Below are 15867 nucleotides of genomic sequence, written 5' to 3'. Positions count from 1 at the left end.
CGATGATAATGAATCTATCGAACCTTGAACACAACAGGTTAAAAAGAAAATATTTGTAAACATTAAGTAATTATTTCTTTTTGAAACGTATTGTTTGTAAATGCAAGATCATAGATACGATTTTAAAGTATAAGGTGGAAAATAAAATTGTAAAAGCATAATTTATGTAAGCTTCTTTTAGTAGGATCAACATGATGGGGAAAGGTGGGTGTGAGCCACTTGAACGGGGAGAAAGAGTAAAACAATTGACTCACAAAAGTTTTCTTTTTTCCATTAAATATTTCAATACATTTCAGAAATTAAGACATGTTTTTTAATCTAAGGTGCAGTTAATACTGAAAATTTCTTCTCGCAAAAATTATTATTTTTTATTAGGTACTTGCAACTAATCACATGGTTGTGCATGGTGCGTTAACGTTAAAACTCTAAGGCCTTGGTTTGTTATCACGCTGAATCAATTTTCGGATAAGATTTAATTGGATACCTGCCTTGGTTCGAACCTGATTGGCTGACTCACGCTTGAAATATATTGCTGTTTGGGGTGAAATATACCTCGATAAAAAAAGCCATGAATAATCTGTTGAATCACTTATGAGGAAGGTGGTATGAAAACTATAGAAATTAGTTTGATGGCCTGTTAAACATGAAGATGAAGTTTTTTTTTTTTAATAGTAGCCTTTCAACTCCTCCGGCAATCAAACAGGTTTCCGTGTAATCGGCTCCATCTTTTTTAGCAGCGAGCATTTAGACTTGAAATTGTTTTGATTTAAATATTATTTTTTGAGCACAATTTTTTTCATTTTTGACAAGGATTCAAAAACTACATGGTAAGATCAGTGATTATGGAGCACCCTGCTTTTCATAATCAGCGATGATTAACTGAGTCACTTAGCGGGTTAAAAGCTTTTATTGTAAAAATGATGACAAAAAAAAAGGGGGGGGGGGCAGGGGAATTAAAAAGATTGCATATTTAAGGAGAGCACAATTGTTCAAACAGTTAAAAAAAGCACCCGAAATAGAAAGGTGCTTTTTCTTTATATATAAATTTTCACCAAAAACTCTAGTCAATGTTTTTGGGTGACCATATTAACATTCTTGATGTTATTTTTGAAAAATATTATAATTACAGAAAGTATATCCCATTTTCTTTTATCAACTAACAAGCAAGACGTGCTTGAGGCAATTCATACCACGAATACCAAATTTCATTGCTACCTTGTACGTGGACTGTAACACCAATTTCAAACTTACTAAAAAACTTGATAACTTGTCATGCAGCAGCAAGAACCAATCTGACAACCCAACCAAGCACTTATCTTATTTAGTGTAACTCTGATTGGTTGCATACCCCGGATAATTGCACACAACTGTCTATACCAGTTTTTTTCGGCTTTCCAGTATATACGAGCAATTCAGTATATAATATATCCATTCAATCCAGTATATAATAATGAATGGAATATCGTTAAGAAAAAATCTAGAAGAAATAAAATTAAGGTACCTAGGTGATGAAATTTTCTCAAAATATTTTTACTTTTTATTAAATATTTTAGATTAAAAACATAGAAAATGAGACAACATTTACAATTAGTTAAAGCTAATTTGATTAAGTAGAAACATTTTACTAGAAAAATAATTTAAAAGTATGAACTTATACTAAATTAGGAAATTAGTTCCCTTATTTTTTCTGAAAATTATTCTAAATAAATAAAATTATATATATTTGCAGATATAATCGTGTGAGCTGATGAGACATATACATATATATATCAGGGTTGCCACAGAAAAAAAAATGAACAAAATAGTTGCTTTCAGTAGCCAAAAGCGTGAAAATAGTTGCCTAAATAAGAACAAAAATTCAGCAAAAATAAGACTAAAATTTTATTAAATGACTTAATTGTCATATACCATGATCCATTTAGTCAAGTTGGTGGCAAATATGATAATTTTTATATAAACGTTAGTGTTCTACCACTAAATTTTTATATAAAAAAAATTAGTATATCTGCAGAAAATTAAGTACTTTTAATTACTAGAATTCATTCAAAAAATACTTTTTCATTGAAAAAAAAACACACTTTTTCTAAGAAATTTTCCCTTTTATCATTAATTGATTTAGCAAATATATATATATTCGAAATTCATGCATCGTAATATCGTATTAAAAATTGTTTTGTTATCATGCAGAATTTCGTAGCAATAACCATTGAAAAGGGGATAGAAAAACGAAATAGACTTACGATAGAATCTGTGCAAATTGAATGCATTAAAAAGTGATGACTCTAATTTGCAATCCAAATTTTTTTAGTTCCTTATTTAATTTTTTTAAATTTTATTATTTTTATTATAAATTTTTTATTTTTTGAGAAAAAAATTCAGTGTGTTCAGAAGATTTCGCTGGCTGCTGGTTTTCAACCCAATTTATGTTAAAAAAAACATTGCTAGGAGTACAGAAAAGTCTCCTTTTCATGAAAATAGTTCCTTTTTTAGCCTTTTCAGGCAAAAAAAGTTGCCATAGTCGCCTCATGCTTAAAAGAGTTGCAAATCCTTGCATTTTAGTCGCCTGTGGCAACCCTGATATATATATAAGTTAAAAATACAGAGAAAACATGGAAAAATAAAGATTAATTAAAAGAGATGAAGAAAAATAATTAAAATAAAATATTTTGTAATAAAATAAAAATTATAATAAAAATAAAAGATTTTAATATAAAATAAATAATTTTTTCCCATGTTTTCTCTATGTTTTTAATTTATTTTGTGAGTTCTATACACTTGTTGATCTGAAAAGCAGAACAGAGAAATTTGAAAAGCTTCACAAAAGAAAACACACAGAAAAGAAATAGCTCTAAAATGCACTAATGGATAACCGATGTGGGGACACTCGCAAAGGCTCATCCATTTCACTTTATATTTTAGTGTTATTTCTTTTACGTGTTTTTTTTTTTTTTTTTTTGTCAAGCTTTGGATGCTATTTCCTTTTCTGTTTTTCCGATTTCACCTGTCGTGGTAATCTTTACAGTTTCATGTCAGGTAATTATATATATATATATATATAACAAAAAAAATTTATACACCATATCGTTTATTCACAGTTCAAGAAAACTATATTCATCATAATAAAATTTATTTTACAAGCAAAAAAGAGGTATTAAAATTTTAAATATCACAAATTTTGCTCAATATAATAGAGAAAAATACATTCCAAAATTAACAATGTTAAAAAAAATCCATTAGAAAAACACAGTAAATGTTATGTTCCATTGTAGTAAAAATTGTTAACACAGATTTTAAAAAACAACTAATGTTTATTCTCACAGAATAAATTAAAAATGCAAAAAATTATTTTTTGAAAATTTCTATCAACTAAAATTTATTCCGGCTTAAAGACCACTCAAATTTTTTTTAAATAAATTAAGTACATTTTCTCACTTTAATCAAAATTAAACAGCATTTTTTCACAAATACACTTTAACATAAACATGAATAAAGTAGTAATAAATAATAATTTTTATGGAAAAGCATACCTATAAAATTCACAGAACTACAGATCAAAAAATATCACACTTTTGAAAATTTATAAATATACTACATTATTAATAAATATACTACATCATTAAATAAATACTACATATTTATAAATTTTAAATAATATAAAACACCAAGTACCTAAGAAATGAATATTATAGCAAGCTTGCTACTAGATATAATAATAAAACTGAGACCACATATCAAACTATTTATCACTTAGTAAAAAGACTAGAAAAAAATTATAAATAAATACTAGTCAAAAGAATATTTGAATTACGTAACTCTATAATTCTAATATATCTTATATTCAATAACAGAACTTAATGAAAAAAAAAATAAGTCAACAGATTGTTTATCAGCACATTTTCATTGTATAAAGATAAAGTCAATAAAATAACAACAATATATATCATAACATCTACTGTCACCACATTGAAAAAAGAGCAACTATAAAACAAATCTATCAACATTTTTATTAACTATTTTTAAATATAACTTTATTTTTAAAATAATCCTAAATAGAATCCGTAATTAAAAATTTTAATAAATTGATTTGAAAACTTACAGATAATTCCTTGAAGTAATATCTGAAAATATTGTCAAGAATACTTCAAAAGTTGCATTAAAAATAATTAAAAATGAGAAACTTATAATTAAATTCCAATATTATATATTTTTTATAGTACATATTGTATTGTACAACTATTGTCAATTATTATTTGAATTTTGGAATAACTATTAGCAAAATTCGATACTTTTTGTATTATAATAAGAAAAAATATTTTTTACATCAAGCAGTAATAAAATATTATGAAAAATATTTTAAATTTGCATAAATAAGTTAAGACCTTTTGGAATTAATAAGAAAAATTTTTTCAAATCAATTCAGTTTTGAGCAACTATTTTAAATATTTCTTTTCACAAAAATACACTTTTGTTCATAGCATTGTGCACAAGTTCATGATATAAATGGAAAATTTTGGTATGCTTGCTAGATTAGTGCATTTAAATTTGAATACAACACATAGAAAATATTAATTATCTTTTTTTAAAAAGAATATTAAAATTATTACAAAAGTTTCACAAGCAAACAATTTTTTTTCATTCATTTTTTTGAGAGCTAGTATTATAAACATACAAATATTTGATAATTTTTTTTCTTTTAGTTTGTATGAAAATATTTAGAATAACAATTACTACAAAAATAATTAACAGTTAAAAAAAATAATAAATAAAAAAAAATAATAAATAAAAAAAAATAATAAATAAATGTTTAAAAAACAAAACCCATATTTATAGTTAAAAATATTTACTTTCTTATTAACAAATAATTTAGATTTTATATAGTATTTTTTTAATACTTTCGTAAGTTTCAAACTGGTAAAAAGATAAAATGACAATTTAACAAAAATTAAGTCCAAAAATTTTAAATTAATATAAATTTTTGGTTGTTAAATACAAAATGATATTCTTAATTTTTATTTGACCCATGTTATATGGGGAAAAAAAAAATTAAGATCCTTGTCTCTTAATAGTCCTAAACCACGTAACACAGTTTTTTCTCAATGTGCATTTGTTAAATTATATACAATCAAGAAACAAAAATGCCATTAAAAGAGTAAAAAGACTTCAAAAATGCAAAAAAATTGGGTCTTAGTAATTACCCATCTTAATTGTATACTACAGAAATTATAAAAGACAGAAATCCTGAGGGGAAATAATACAGCAGGTAAGTTTTTTATTAAACTTGCTGAGAGTATGGCTATTAGATCAAGTGTTTTTACGATCCAAAACTTTCAAAATAAGAAAACCTATAAACTAAAATTGTATTAATTTTTAGTATTTCTCTTCAAAACCTTGTGTTGAGAGTCTACAATGTGTTCTAATTATTACTTTTAAAGTCTGTATATTTTTTAAATGATCTAAATGCTTTAAAAATGAGAAAAAGAACTTAGAATAAGAATTATTTCAAAATATTTAGTAGGATTTAACTACAACAAAGAACAATTTTATATCAAACAATTTATATGATATATTATATATATTTTTCGCTATTTTATATAAACAGTAAACACTTCAAAACACACACGTAATTTGAATGTTTATAATTATTTGATCTACACTACCTTTAACAGAATTTTTTTTAAACTAAATGGTGTGTTCATATATTGCACATTAAAAGCTCATTTGTAAACTTGAGCAGTGTAATTTTTACGAAGAATAAGTTGGCAAAATGTATACATACAAATTAATACATGATAAAACAACATGAGGAAGAAATAAATAACTACTGCCTGGTAATCTCGAGATAAGATCTCAGTTAAGTTGCTTTTAACTCCTTCGCAACGGGAATTACAAACGTGTGCTTATTGCTGGGGCCTGGAGTCTTTTTTGCAAGCACCAGTCCGGGACTGGAGAGTTTTTTGCTGCTAGGTCTAAATCTAGGAAATTACTAAAATATGAACACATTCTTTAATAGCGTAAAGTAGATAAACGACTTATACTTCATATATTTTTTATTTACATACTTTATTTACTTAAGTTTTTCTTCTTTTTAAATAATTTTTTCAATATTTATTTACTATGTAATAACTTTTAACAATACTGACTTTGATTTTTTTCAATGTTTTAAAATTACCATGAAATTTGCAGATTTCACTCATTAAATTTGTTATTTTATAAAAGCAAAAACAAAAGATTCATTATTGTCGAATTTTTTAATTATTCTAATAATTTGAATCAAAGTTGTTGTAAGTACTCATTTTAAAGAGTCATCATAACATTGGATTGGGAAACATGCCTTTCACATCATGTTTATATAATCAAAAACCATGTGCATGGGAGTCATATATTTCTCATTTCGAGTAGAAGGTCAAATCTACTTGTATCTAAAATATCATGGAGAAGAAATTCCATCTTGTGTTTAAAATAATAGCTTTTAAAACATTTAAAAACACTCTTAGAAATGCATAGCAGAAGTGAGTGAACGAAAAAGCGCTCTGACACACCGGTGTGTCGGCTGGGATGTCAGAGAGTTTCATGCTGGCGTGCAACCTTTATGCACTCTCTGCTGCAACAGTCAGGGCGAAAGGGTTAATGAAGTCAGGGATTCATCTCATAAATGACAGACAGTAGATAATTACAGCGGTGGCATAACAACAAATTTCATTTCTACAAAAATTTGTTGATTAGTTTTGTATTTTAAAATAAATGCATCCAATTTTTGCCCCATTACTTAAACATTTTTTTTCTTCTTCATTTTGAGACACAGCAAAGTTAACTGCTAAACCAATCTTAAAGTCAAAACATAAATGTTTGCCTTAATCTTGTTCAGCATCAAAAGTATTCACTTTTTATCCTTGGATCAGGTTGTGATTTTCATTCTGACACATGAAGATACAGAATTTATTAGGCATAAGAACTGGTCAACCTCTTCCTTGGCTATCAAGGTTGAAACCAGTATTCACATTGTAAATGAAACAGTCTAGAGGCTTTGATCATTATGTGTTGTCAGTAAAAAGTGCAGGCTGGAAGGATCATTATAAGTGTGAAAAACAAAACAAAATTGGATAATAACAAAAAGCCAATACCTCTTCTTTTCTCTTAAAAATGGAGAGAGAAAAAGATGTTTGAAAGTATGCAATTAATTTTTTTTTATATATTTTAACAATGTGTGAAAACACTTCTAAAACAGTAATATTAAACATATCTTTAATCTTTAAGTCAAACTTTTAAAGGGCACACTTGATTTGACTGAATTAACAAAATTATGAGGAAAATTATTAAAAGTAGAATTGTAAAAAGAAAAATGACTTTTATGATATAATTTCTATTTTTTTCCCCAACACTTTGCAAAATTTCTTTTTAAATTCATACATTATTTCCTAAAACTTCTTTTAAACACACTAAATTATGTAATTTAAAAAAGTAAAATTTCATACACATAGATATAGATAACAATAAGGATAAAAAAACTCTTTAAGTAAAAAATTTGATTTCGATATAATAAAATTTTGAAAATAGAGAGAGAGAGTCATTTAATGAATATGGTGATAAGTACTGATTTAAAGAATAATAAATTAATAAATATAAAAACAATAGACAGAATCTCAGCATGAGCATTATTTTGAAACTAACATCCAATACCAATATAAGATATACTGAGACATTTCATTTTTCTTCTGCTGTACCACAAGTATCTGTTTGTAATTGTTCACTTCATAAAGTTAAGAAACATAAATAAATATTCAAAGCAAAACAAAAACATTTAAATTTCTAACTAGATTAAAATCTTAGGCATTCAGTTTCTTGGAATTATTTTACATCTAAATTTCTGTTTTCATGACTGAATTTTTTTCTAAAAAAAAAAGAAAAAAAAAAGAAAGAAAGAAAGAAATGTTAATCAACACAATAGAATTATTACATTTTTAACCCTTTTGAGCATTTAGCTCCTGAGAAAGTTCGTAAAAAATTTTCTTTTTAATACACTATTTTACTACGGAATAAAACAGGGGAAAACGTGATTGTTATGATAAGGATAGCGATAAGCTGATATTGCGAGTCAAACCTTCAGAAGGAAACACCATGAACTTAATTAAAGTATAATTCTTTTTTTAAATATTTGAAATAAGAAAGAATTCTATTAAACGATATTCTTTATTCCACATATTTATTTTACAACTAGGAATTTAAAACTACATTTTAGAACAATCGATCTTACTTTACAAAAAACTAACAAATTAACAAGTACATAATTACCTAAAACAATAACTTAATAATACAAATTAACTTTTTCATACTTCAATTTATGCTTTATTTTTAAATTTTTGAAGCATAAACTGTATTGTATTTGAGCTGTATAAAAATGTATATTCTGCACCAATGAAAAACTAAAAAATTTTTTAAAACGAAAAGTAGTAAGTTGTCAATTGTATAAAAATCTGTTAAAATTATTGTTATATATAAAAAAAATAGTATAAATAATATAATGATTTTAAATCTCAATGGAAAAACATTAAAAGGATACATTGACAAGCTAAGCTGTTGAAGCTGAAATAAAAAGAGATAAACTAAATAGACATGATAATAAATAAAATAAATACATCTTCCAAGCACTTTAATTATATTTAAGAAGGTTATTATGAGCAATTATAATACAAGTGAAAATATAAAGAAAGAGAAATTACCATCCACATTTTAAAATATAGTTAACAACTTTAGTGTGATAGGTGATTTTGCAACTAATTGAAAAAATTTTCAAAAGAGTTTTGCTCTTTGGAACAACAATAATCACTGAAAACTTCAATTTGCATAGATATGTCATAGCAAAGAGAACGAACCATAAAAAATACTTCCCTTTAGATAGCAAAATATTATTATATTAAATCCTAAATATAAAACTTGAATTCATGGACACCCCAGCATTCAACACACAAATGTTAGAAAGGGTAGAGGAATGACATTTCCAAATTGGTTCAAGGAAACTGGCTGACAAGGAAGAAGCTAACATTTAAAGAGGATGGCCCATGGAACAAACAACTGCTTTTATTCTTAATTAAAGAGAGTTTTACAAGTATTTAAATTATTCTGTTGTAGTTCAAAAAAATGTGTAGAATTGACGACTGATAATGGAGAGTAGTTCTAAAACGATACAATCCAAAAGGAATCTTATTTTCCTACAAAACTTATTCGATAAAGAGTAAAATCAATATTATTGCAGCTAATCTGGCAGTAATATCCTTAAAAAAGTTTGTCAGAGTCAAATAATGCATGATTAAGCACTATTCACAATATTAAATGTAAGGTTATTAAAAAATAATTTTTTATTACATATGATTCTTTCCCATGTCAAGTATAACATTCGAGAAATAGGAATACAATTTTGTGTTACATTAGGAGCTTCAGATTTATGTTAAAAACAATAATCTAGCACACAGTGATGCAGAGACTGAATATTGAAATTCGCAAATAGCAACATCCACTTTTTTTTATCAAAACATTATCCCCAGAGCAAGAAACATAAAATGGAGTAGAAACAATCTTCTTGGTCTAGAAAATAGCATCACTAAAAACGAATGAAAAAAAAAGTATTCCATTAATCTTCAATGTCTGAGCAATTCAGTTCTACTAAATACGTTTTGGTGGCAAAAGAAAAGACAAGTAAAGCATATATATCGTAAGCTGTAACTTGGTTTCTTCATCTTAGTGTAGTGCTGCCACCATTTGTGCTAAAATGTTGTACAAATTGCATTTAAAATTTATTACTAAGAGGGTAAGATTTTGAAAAAAAAAAAGTTAGTATTGCCCATTGAAAATTTCGAAATTTTGTCATTGCAACTATAATAGCTGAATGATCAACTTTCTGCTCCTGAATCTGCTCATTAAAATACCCGTAAACAAAATTTTATTATGTTCCATACAGTTTAAATGTTGAACCTTGACAAAGTTATTCTTTAATCATATAATCCTCACTTGTAGTTTTGTTCCTTTTTTGCTCATTATTAGCTGGCTAGAATTTGCTATCTTTACAAAGTTCAGCTTTTTCACACGATCTTTTTACAGCTTTTTTCTCCCAATCATGTTAAAAAAGCTTTTTTCAAATGATCAAAAATTGTGGGAAAAATTAAAGGAATTTATACAAGAAAAAGCATTTCATTTTTAAAACATCAGTCCACAAGAAGCTCACTTTTATAAAATAGCAAACATATTTTAAATTAAAATATGGTTTTATTAACATGCTTTGACATGTAATGATTCTGTCCTTGTGGATTTAATTTCTAAGCATGATTGATTTTATAATCCAGTGATTTTATCAAGGGCAATCACTGTCATAGAAATAATTTAAAACTAAAAGAATATAAATATTCAATTATCTTCTTGTTAGGAATTCGGTAAGAATTATATAGCAACTATAAAATTCATTTGAAACTTATATAGTCACAATAAATTTTTATTTGCATAACAAATGAACATTAAAAAAACTATCATAGTAAAATAGTGTACACAAAATTTTTAGCAAACAAAGTTATCAAAATGGTTATTTATAAGTAAAAATATCATTTTTTAAAATTATGTTTTAAATCTTTCAATTAAAAAAATAAAAATAATAACAAAAAGAGTACAGAAGTAAATATTCATATGAACACTTTAACAATATTAAGAAATAAGTAATATTTTGTTTTCATCCAAATGATAGACAATTTATCATAAATTTTAAAACTTACATTATCCATCAGTTTTGAAAGATTTCCTTTGGCCATATTGATCCCTTCAGCAGTATATTGACTGTAAAGTAAATAAAAGCAAAGGGTAAATATGTATATTCTTCATAAAAATTTAAAGCATTTTTCAAGTTTAAAACTAAAAAATGTTTCAGACCTAACCATTACAAATATAATTTCAAGTTCCTTCTTAGAAAAATAGAGCTGAACAAAAGTTCGCACCGTATTCCTGTTTTTTTAAGGAAATTGTTTATGGTTATAACAGTTAAAGAAAAAAACTAAAACTGATACATTTAATTTGCATTTACTTATTTTAACCTTTGCTACATAAAATAATAATTAGAAAACTAGTTTTGAAGAGGGTTAGCAAAGCAAAATAGTCTTATATCTTTAGAGTTATAATAATTTAGGCTTTTGTATTTTTTTTTTAAGACACACAATGTACTCTGAAGAAAAGGTAAGAAGTTTCATATTCATATTTCAAATTAAGCAAAATAGGTATTTATTGAAAAAAACAACAACACAATAATGAGAATAAAGTGTCTTTGCAGTGCAAGATAATTTGATACATCATATATATATATATATAATAAAATAAAACAAGGATTTATAAAGGTTCACAGAAAAATATTCAAATTAACAGGTTGCCAAAACTAATTTTAAGAGCTTAGACATTTTTCTTCTGTGTATTTTCATAGAATAAATTCAACATATTTTTGCAAAACATATACAAAAAATTACCATCCTTACCCATGAATTTCTTGTTGAGCATTTAAGTCAAAATGAAGTCGTGCAAGCTTCTCTTGCTGTTCCCTGACATTTTCCATTTTTTCAAAAGTACAACTGCTACCTATTAAAAACATAATTTTACACATTTTAAATGCTGTTAAAAGAGAATATTTCATTGGTGCTAGACATGAATAGAATGCATAAAAAATTAATGGTAGCTAAAATATTTTTTATTAATATTTACTGATGTATTAGTTTGCTGATGAAAGAAATATTTATCATTTCAACCACCTATTAATAAGTTAGAAACCATATATTTAGGTCTAAACTTTTTAAATGCTCTTTAATTTCATACTGAAAGTGTTGCATAATAGGAAAAGAAATCGTAATAAAAATATTTAAGATTTTTTTTTGTACTCTAAATTAATATTTTGCTCCTTGAATAAAAAAAAATTCTGCTTTGTATAACATTTAATACCGGTTATGTGCACAGATCTGTGCACATAACCGGTATTAAATGTATCTTTTAGTATCTACACTAATACGGGATAAGATACTATGCTGTTCATTATTCATAAGCACAATTTGCATTTGGTTGTTGACTAGATAACAAAACATTTATATGATTTTTATAACCATGCCATATACTTTAAGAAAACACTGATTAGCAAATAATCAACAAAATATAAACCAAGAATGAGTTTCACAAAAAGTTTTATTTATTGATTAAGAATCATTTAAAAAGCACTAAGTAACCATTCAGAGAGAGATGAAAAAGTAGCAAAGAAAAATTTTCATGAGAAAAAACATTTTTACCAAAGCCTGCTAATTTTCCACTGTGAAAATCTTCAAGCAATTGTAATAAGCCTTGTTCCATTTGACGAAAATCAGCAGCATCTAATTTTTTGAAAGAAAAAAAAAGATTAATGACACTGGAATTAAAATAACTAAAATTATCAAACCAAATTTTCTTAAAATTATTGTTGAAATCATGTTTTTTTTTAAAAGGAATATAAAACTACAATATTAAAAGATATTTACCTTTTGCGCTTGAAGACTGAGGTGGTTTTGGTGGTATCCTAACTTCAGCTTTCTTTTTTGAGTGACCATAAAACGTACCAGAGCTTGAAAATGTCATAACACTATTTTTACTAGTTTGACTCACAGATAAAGAATTGGTATGGCATACTTGAATTTCAGATTGAGATTTTGCTAATGTTTTTTCACTTTGGCTAGGTCGATTGCTACGCCCTCCACCATTGCCTAGGCTCGATGATACACCGGGAAATTTGTCTTTAGCCGATGTTTCATAAGAGCCAATGGAATGTCTAGCTTCGTGTGATATTTTTGGCAGCACTTCATCTACATTCTCAATCTGAATGACAGATTCTTCAGTTTTTTTTACTTCTAGGGTTGGTTCTGTCTTTGTATTTGCTGTATGAATTGCTGTTTCTTCAGTAGCAGCACTCATCTTTGAGAGTTTAAGTCAATAAATGATTCCGGTCCATCAAAGCTGTACAATAAGAATACATTAAGATCAATTGACAATGAAAATATTTAAGAAATGAATGTGAAAAAATTGAGTTTTCGAAAACGCAATGTAATCAATAAAGTTTTTGCTTTGCCATTGTATGAAGTGAGAATATGTAAGAAAATCACCTGGTTTAAAAAAACTTTTGGGCGAGAGTAGAAATCTCCGTTGCTATAAAAGCAGATCCAATGTACACTTTCATCAATCGAAACACGTAAAGACAAACGGATTGTAGAAATATCACATACAATGATGTTTGCTTTACGACTTCAATATGGGCTTATCAGCAACTGTATCAAGTCATTAAATATGCCGAGGCATTGTTTTAAAAAATTCAGATCAAAAGCACTCATGAACTTCATTGCACCGAAAAAGGCAATTACACATTGGCAGAAGCTGCTGGATGCCAATGGAGATTACTTTGAAGACTAATAACAGGCTACACTTTCTGTAACTCTTTTTTTTTTTTACCATAAAAAATGGCAAGAACTTTATTGGTTACCTTGTAACAAGAGTTGCTTTGAAACTTGCTGCTAGAAAAACCAAACATGTGAGAAAAAATGAAAATTAGGTTCCTGATGATGAAATAAGTCGTAAAAGCATAGAAATTAAAAAAATAAATACTAAATAAATAAAAAAAATGGAAAGTTTTGCTTCAAAGCATTTTGAATTTGATTTGAGCATTTTGATTGTAGAAGTATCACATTCAATGATGTTTGCTTTACGACTTCAATATGGGCTTATCAGCAACTGTATCAAGTCATTAAATATGCCGAGGCATTGGTTTAAAAAATTCAGATCAAAAGCACTCATGAACTTCATTGCACCGAAAAAGGCAATTACACATTGGCAGAAGCTGCTGGATGCCAATGGAGATTACTTTGAAGACTAATAACAGGCTACACTTTCTGTAACTCTTTTTTTTTTTACCATAAAAAATGGCAAGAACTTTATTGGTTACCTTGTAACAAGAGTTGCTTTGAAACTTGCTGCTAGAAAAACCAAACATGTGAGAAAAATTGAAAATTAGGTTCCTGATGATAAAATAAGTCGTAAAAGCATAGAAATTAAAAAAAAATAAATACTAAATAAATAAATAAAAAAAATGGAAAGTTTTGCTTTAAAGCATTTTGAATTTTTCTTAAAAAATTTTTCCTTAATTTTAGAAATTTGCTTCCTATGGTCTGAAATTAATGTTTGAAATATTAGAAATAAGAAGAAAATTATAACATTTCTTGAATATTGAAAAAATTTCTTTTTCATAGATTTATAATGAGATGATGGATAACATATAAATGTAATAATATAAATGTAGTAAAACACTTAAGAAGCTGAATCGGTTACTTATATAATGAAATGGTGACCAGGTATTAAAATTAATAGAAATTTAAATTTTTATCATAAATAAACTTCGAAAAGTTAAAACTTCCTCACAAAAAAAAAAAAAATTTAAAAGATGGAAAATTAACTCTAATAAATAATATCCTAATAAGAATAAGATATTTTCCTTGGTAAAATAATTTTTAATGTTAATAAACAATTAAAATATTTTTCTTATAAACATCAAAATCATTTAAAAACTCACATTTTAAATATTTGCCTGCTTCTAACCACACTTAAAATATCAAATTATACACAAAAATTTTAATGAAGGTAAAAAGAAACACAATAAGGAAAATATCACAAAATGTAATTTTATTATTTTTAAAAAGGGGGAAATACCTAGGATAATAACTGTCAAATATAGCTACGTGGTTATTGCTAAATTAAAACTCCAAAGGTATGATGTCTTTTTTGTTGATTAAGCGGATATATCAATTTCAGATATATCTTTCTGTTACTACGTCTCCCTTTTTAAATAATTAGACACAGACTAGACAATGTATTCTTAACTCTGTAGTAAGAATCTACAGGCTTATATACCATTGGTGTAAAACTTGGTGAGGTTATAAGTTCATATATTGGTCATGCTCTGATTTAAAAAAAAAATTACAATCTGCGGATTAATGGATGGCGCGTGAATGTGTCTTCACTGTAAAATGTGACCTACGTATGTTGTCTCCGGATAATTCTCAGGGATGTTTTCCAGATTGTCGCCAATAGCCCATTGTGCAGTTTTTGTGCGACATAAATAAAAGTACTATGTAAAACTTAAAAAAAAAAACAATATCATGATTATGATAGAACTACGAAAAACTAAAAAGAAAGATAAAACTAACTTAAAATAAATAGACCTTATATTTTAATTTTCAATATAGGAAGTTTTCTTCAATTAAAACTTATCTGAAATATATCAATCTTTAAAATTTATGCTATAAGATTTAAAGAATGGATGATAAAAATTTTAAAGAAACAAAATTTTATGATTTATGAACGACGGTTATAATGTGAAATTTTATTTAAAATCATCTAATAATTATGAGAAAATTGAAAGTAATAACATACTTCTTAAAACATTTTCTTATTTGAAAAATAATCAGTTATTCGTAGAAGACTGAAAGAAAGCAATTTTTTTCATACTGAAAAAAAAAAAAAAAAAAAAAAGAAGTTTTCTTTTTTGAGTTACATTTTCTAACGCAGTTACAGTAAGTTAAAATCTGGACGATTTTTTAAGCTAATCTAACAAAAATTTAGAATAGTCCGTATGATGTAATCTTTTGGGACACTTTAATTGATTTTTAATTATTAAAATTGCCTTAAAATAATAAAAAAACACAGATTTGCAAAGAACATTTCTTTACATAGCAGACCACTGGTATTTGTTTATTGAATGAATTGCTAACCGCTCAATTATTTATGCTCTATGTAAAATTAAATGCTTGTTTACAGCTTTCATATAGAAACGAAATGAAAATA

The 15867-nt window shown here is 26.1% G+C and overlaps 1 protein-coding gene across 4 annotated transcripts; it reads right to left on the bottom strand.

Moving 5' to 3' along the window:
- Positions 1-6073: 6073 nt before the first annotated feature.
- LOC107442011 (uncharacterized) lies at positions 6074-15799 on the bottom strand. Of its 4 annotated transcripts, XM_071183147.2 has the most exons (8): positions 15457-15795; positions 12522-12993; positions 12297-12377; positions 11502-11601; positions 10755-10815; positions 8558-8580; positions 7669-7747; positions 6919-7058 (listed from the first exon to the last, which is right to left on the bottom strand). In XM_071183147.2, exons 2-7 carry the CDS (start codon positions 12949-12951, stop codon positions 7702-7704), a joined length of 741 nt encoding a protein of 246 aa, XP_071039248.1. In that variant the 5' UTR covers positions 12952-12993; positions 15457-15795; the 3' UTR covers positions 6919-7058; positions 7669-7701. The 4 variants fall into 4 exon arrangements, with proteins under 4 accessions (XP_042901161.1, XP_042901162.1, XP_071039248.1 ...); XM_043045227.3 differs by having other exon boundaries at positions 6074-7747; positions 15457-15799; XM_043045228.3 differs by having other exon boundaries at positions 6790-7747; positions 14734-15799.
- Positions 15800-15867: the final 68 nt, after the last annotated feature.

The sequence above is a fragment of the Parasteatoda tepidariorum genome, chromosome 7 (assembly GCF_982258835.1).
Source record: "Parasteatoda tepidariorum strain Cologne lab strain chromosome 7, Ptep-v5.0, whole genome shotgun sequence".
Taxonomy (NCBI): domain Eukaryota; kingdom Metazoa; phylum Arthropoda; class Arachnida; order Araneae; family Theridiidae; genus Parasteatoda; species Parasteatoda tepidariorum.
The sequence above is the reverse complement of the archived record's forward strand: the minus strand, read 5'-3'. Positions and strand labels throughout refer to the sequence as shown.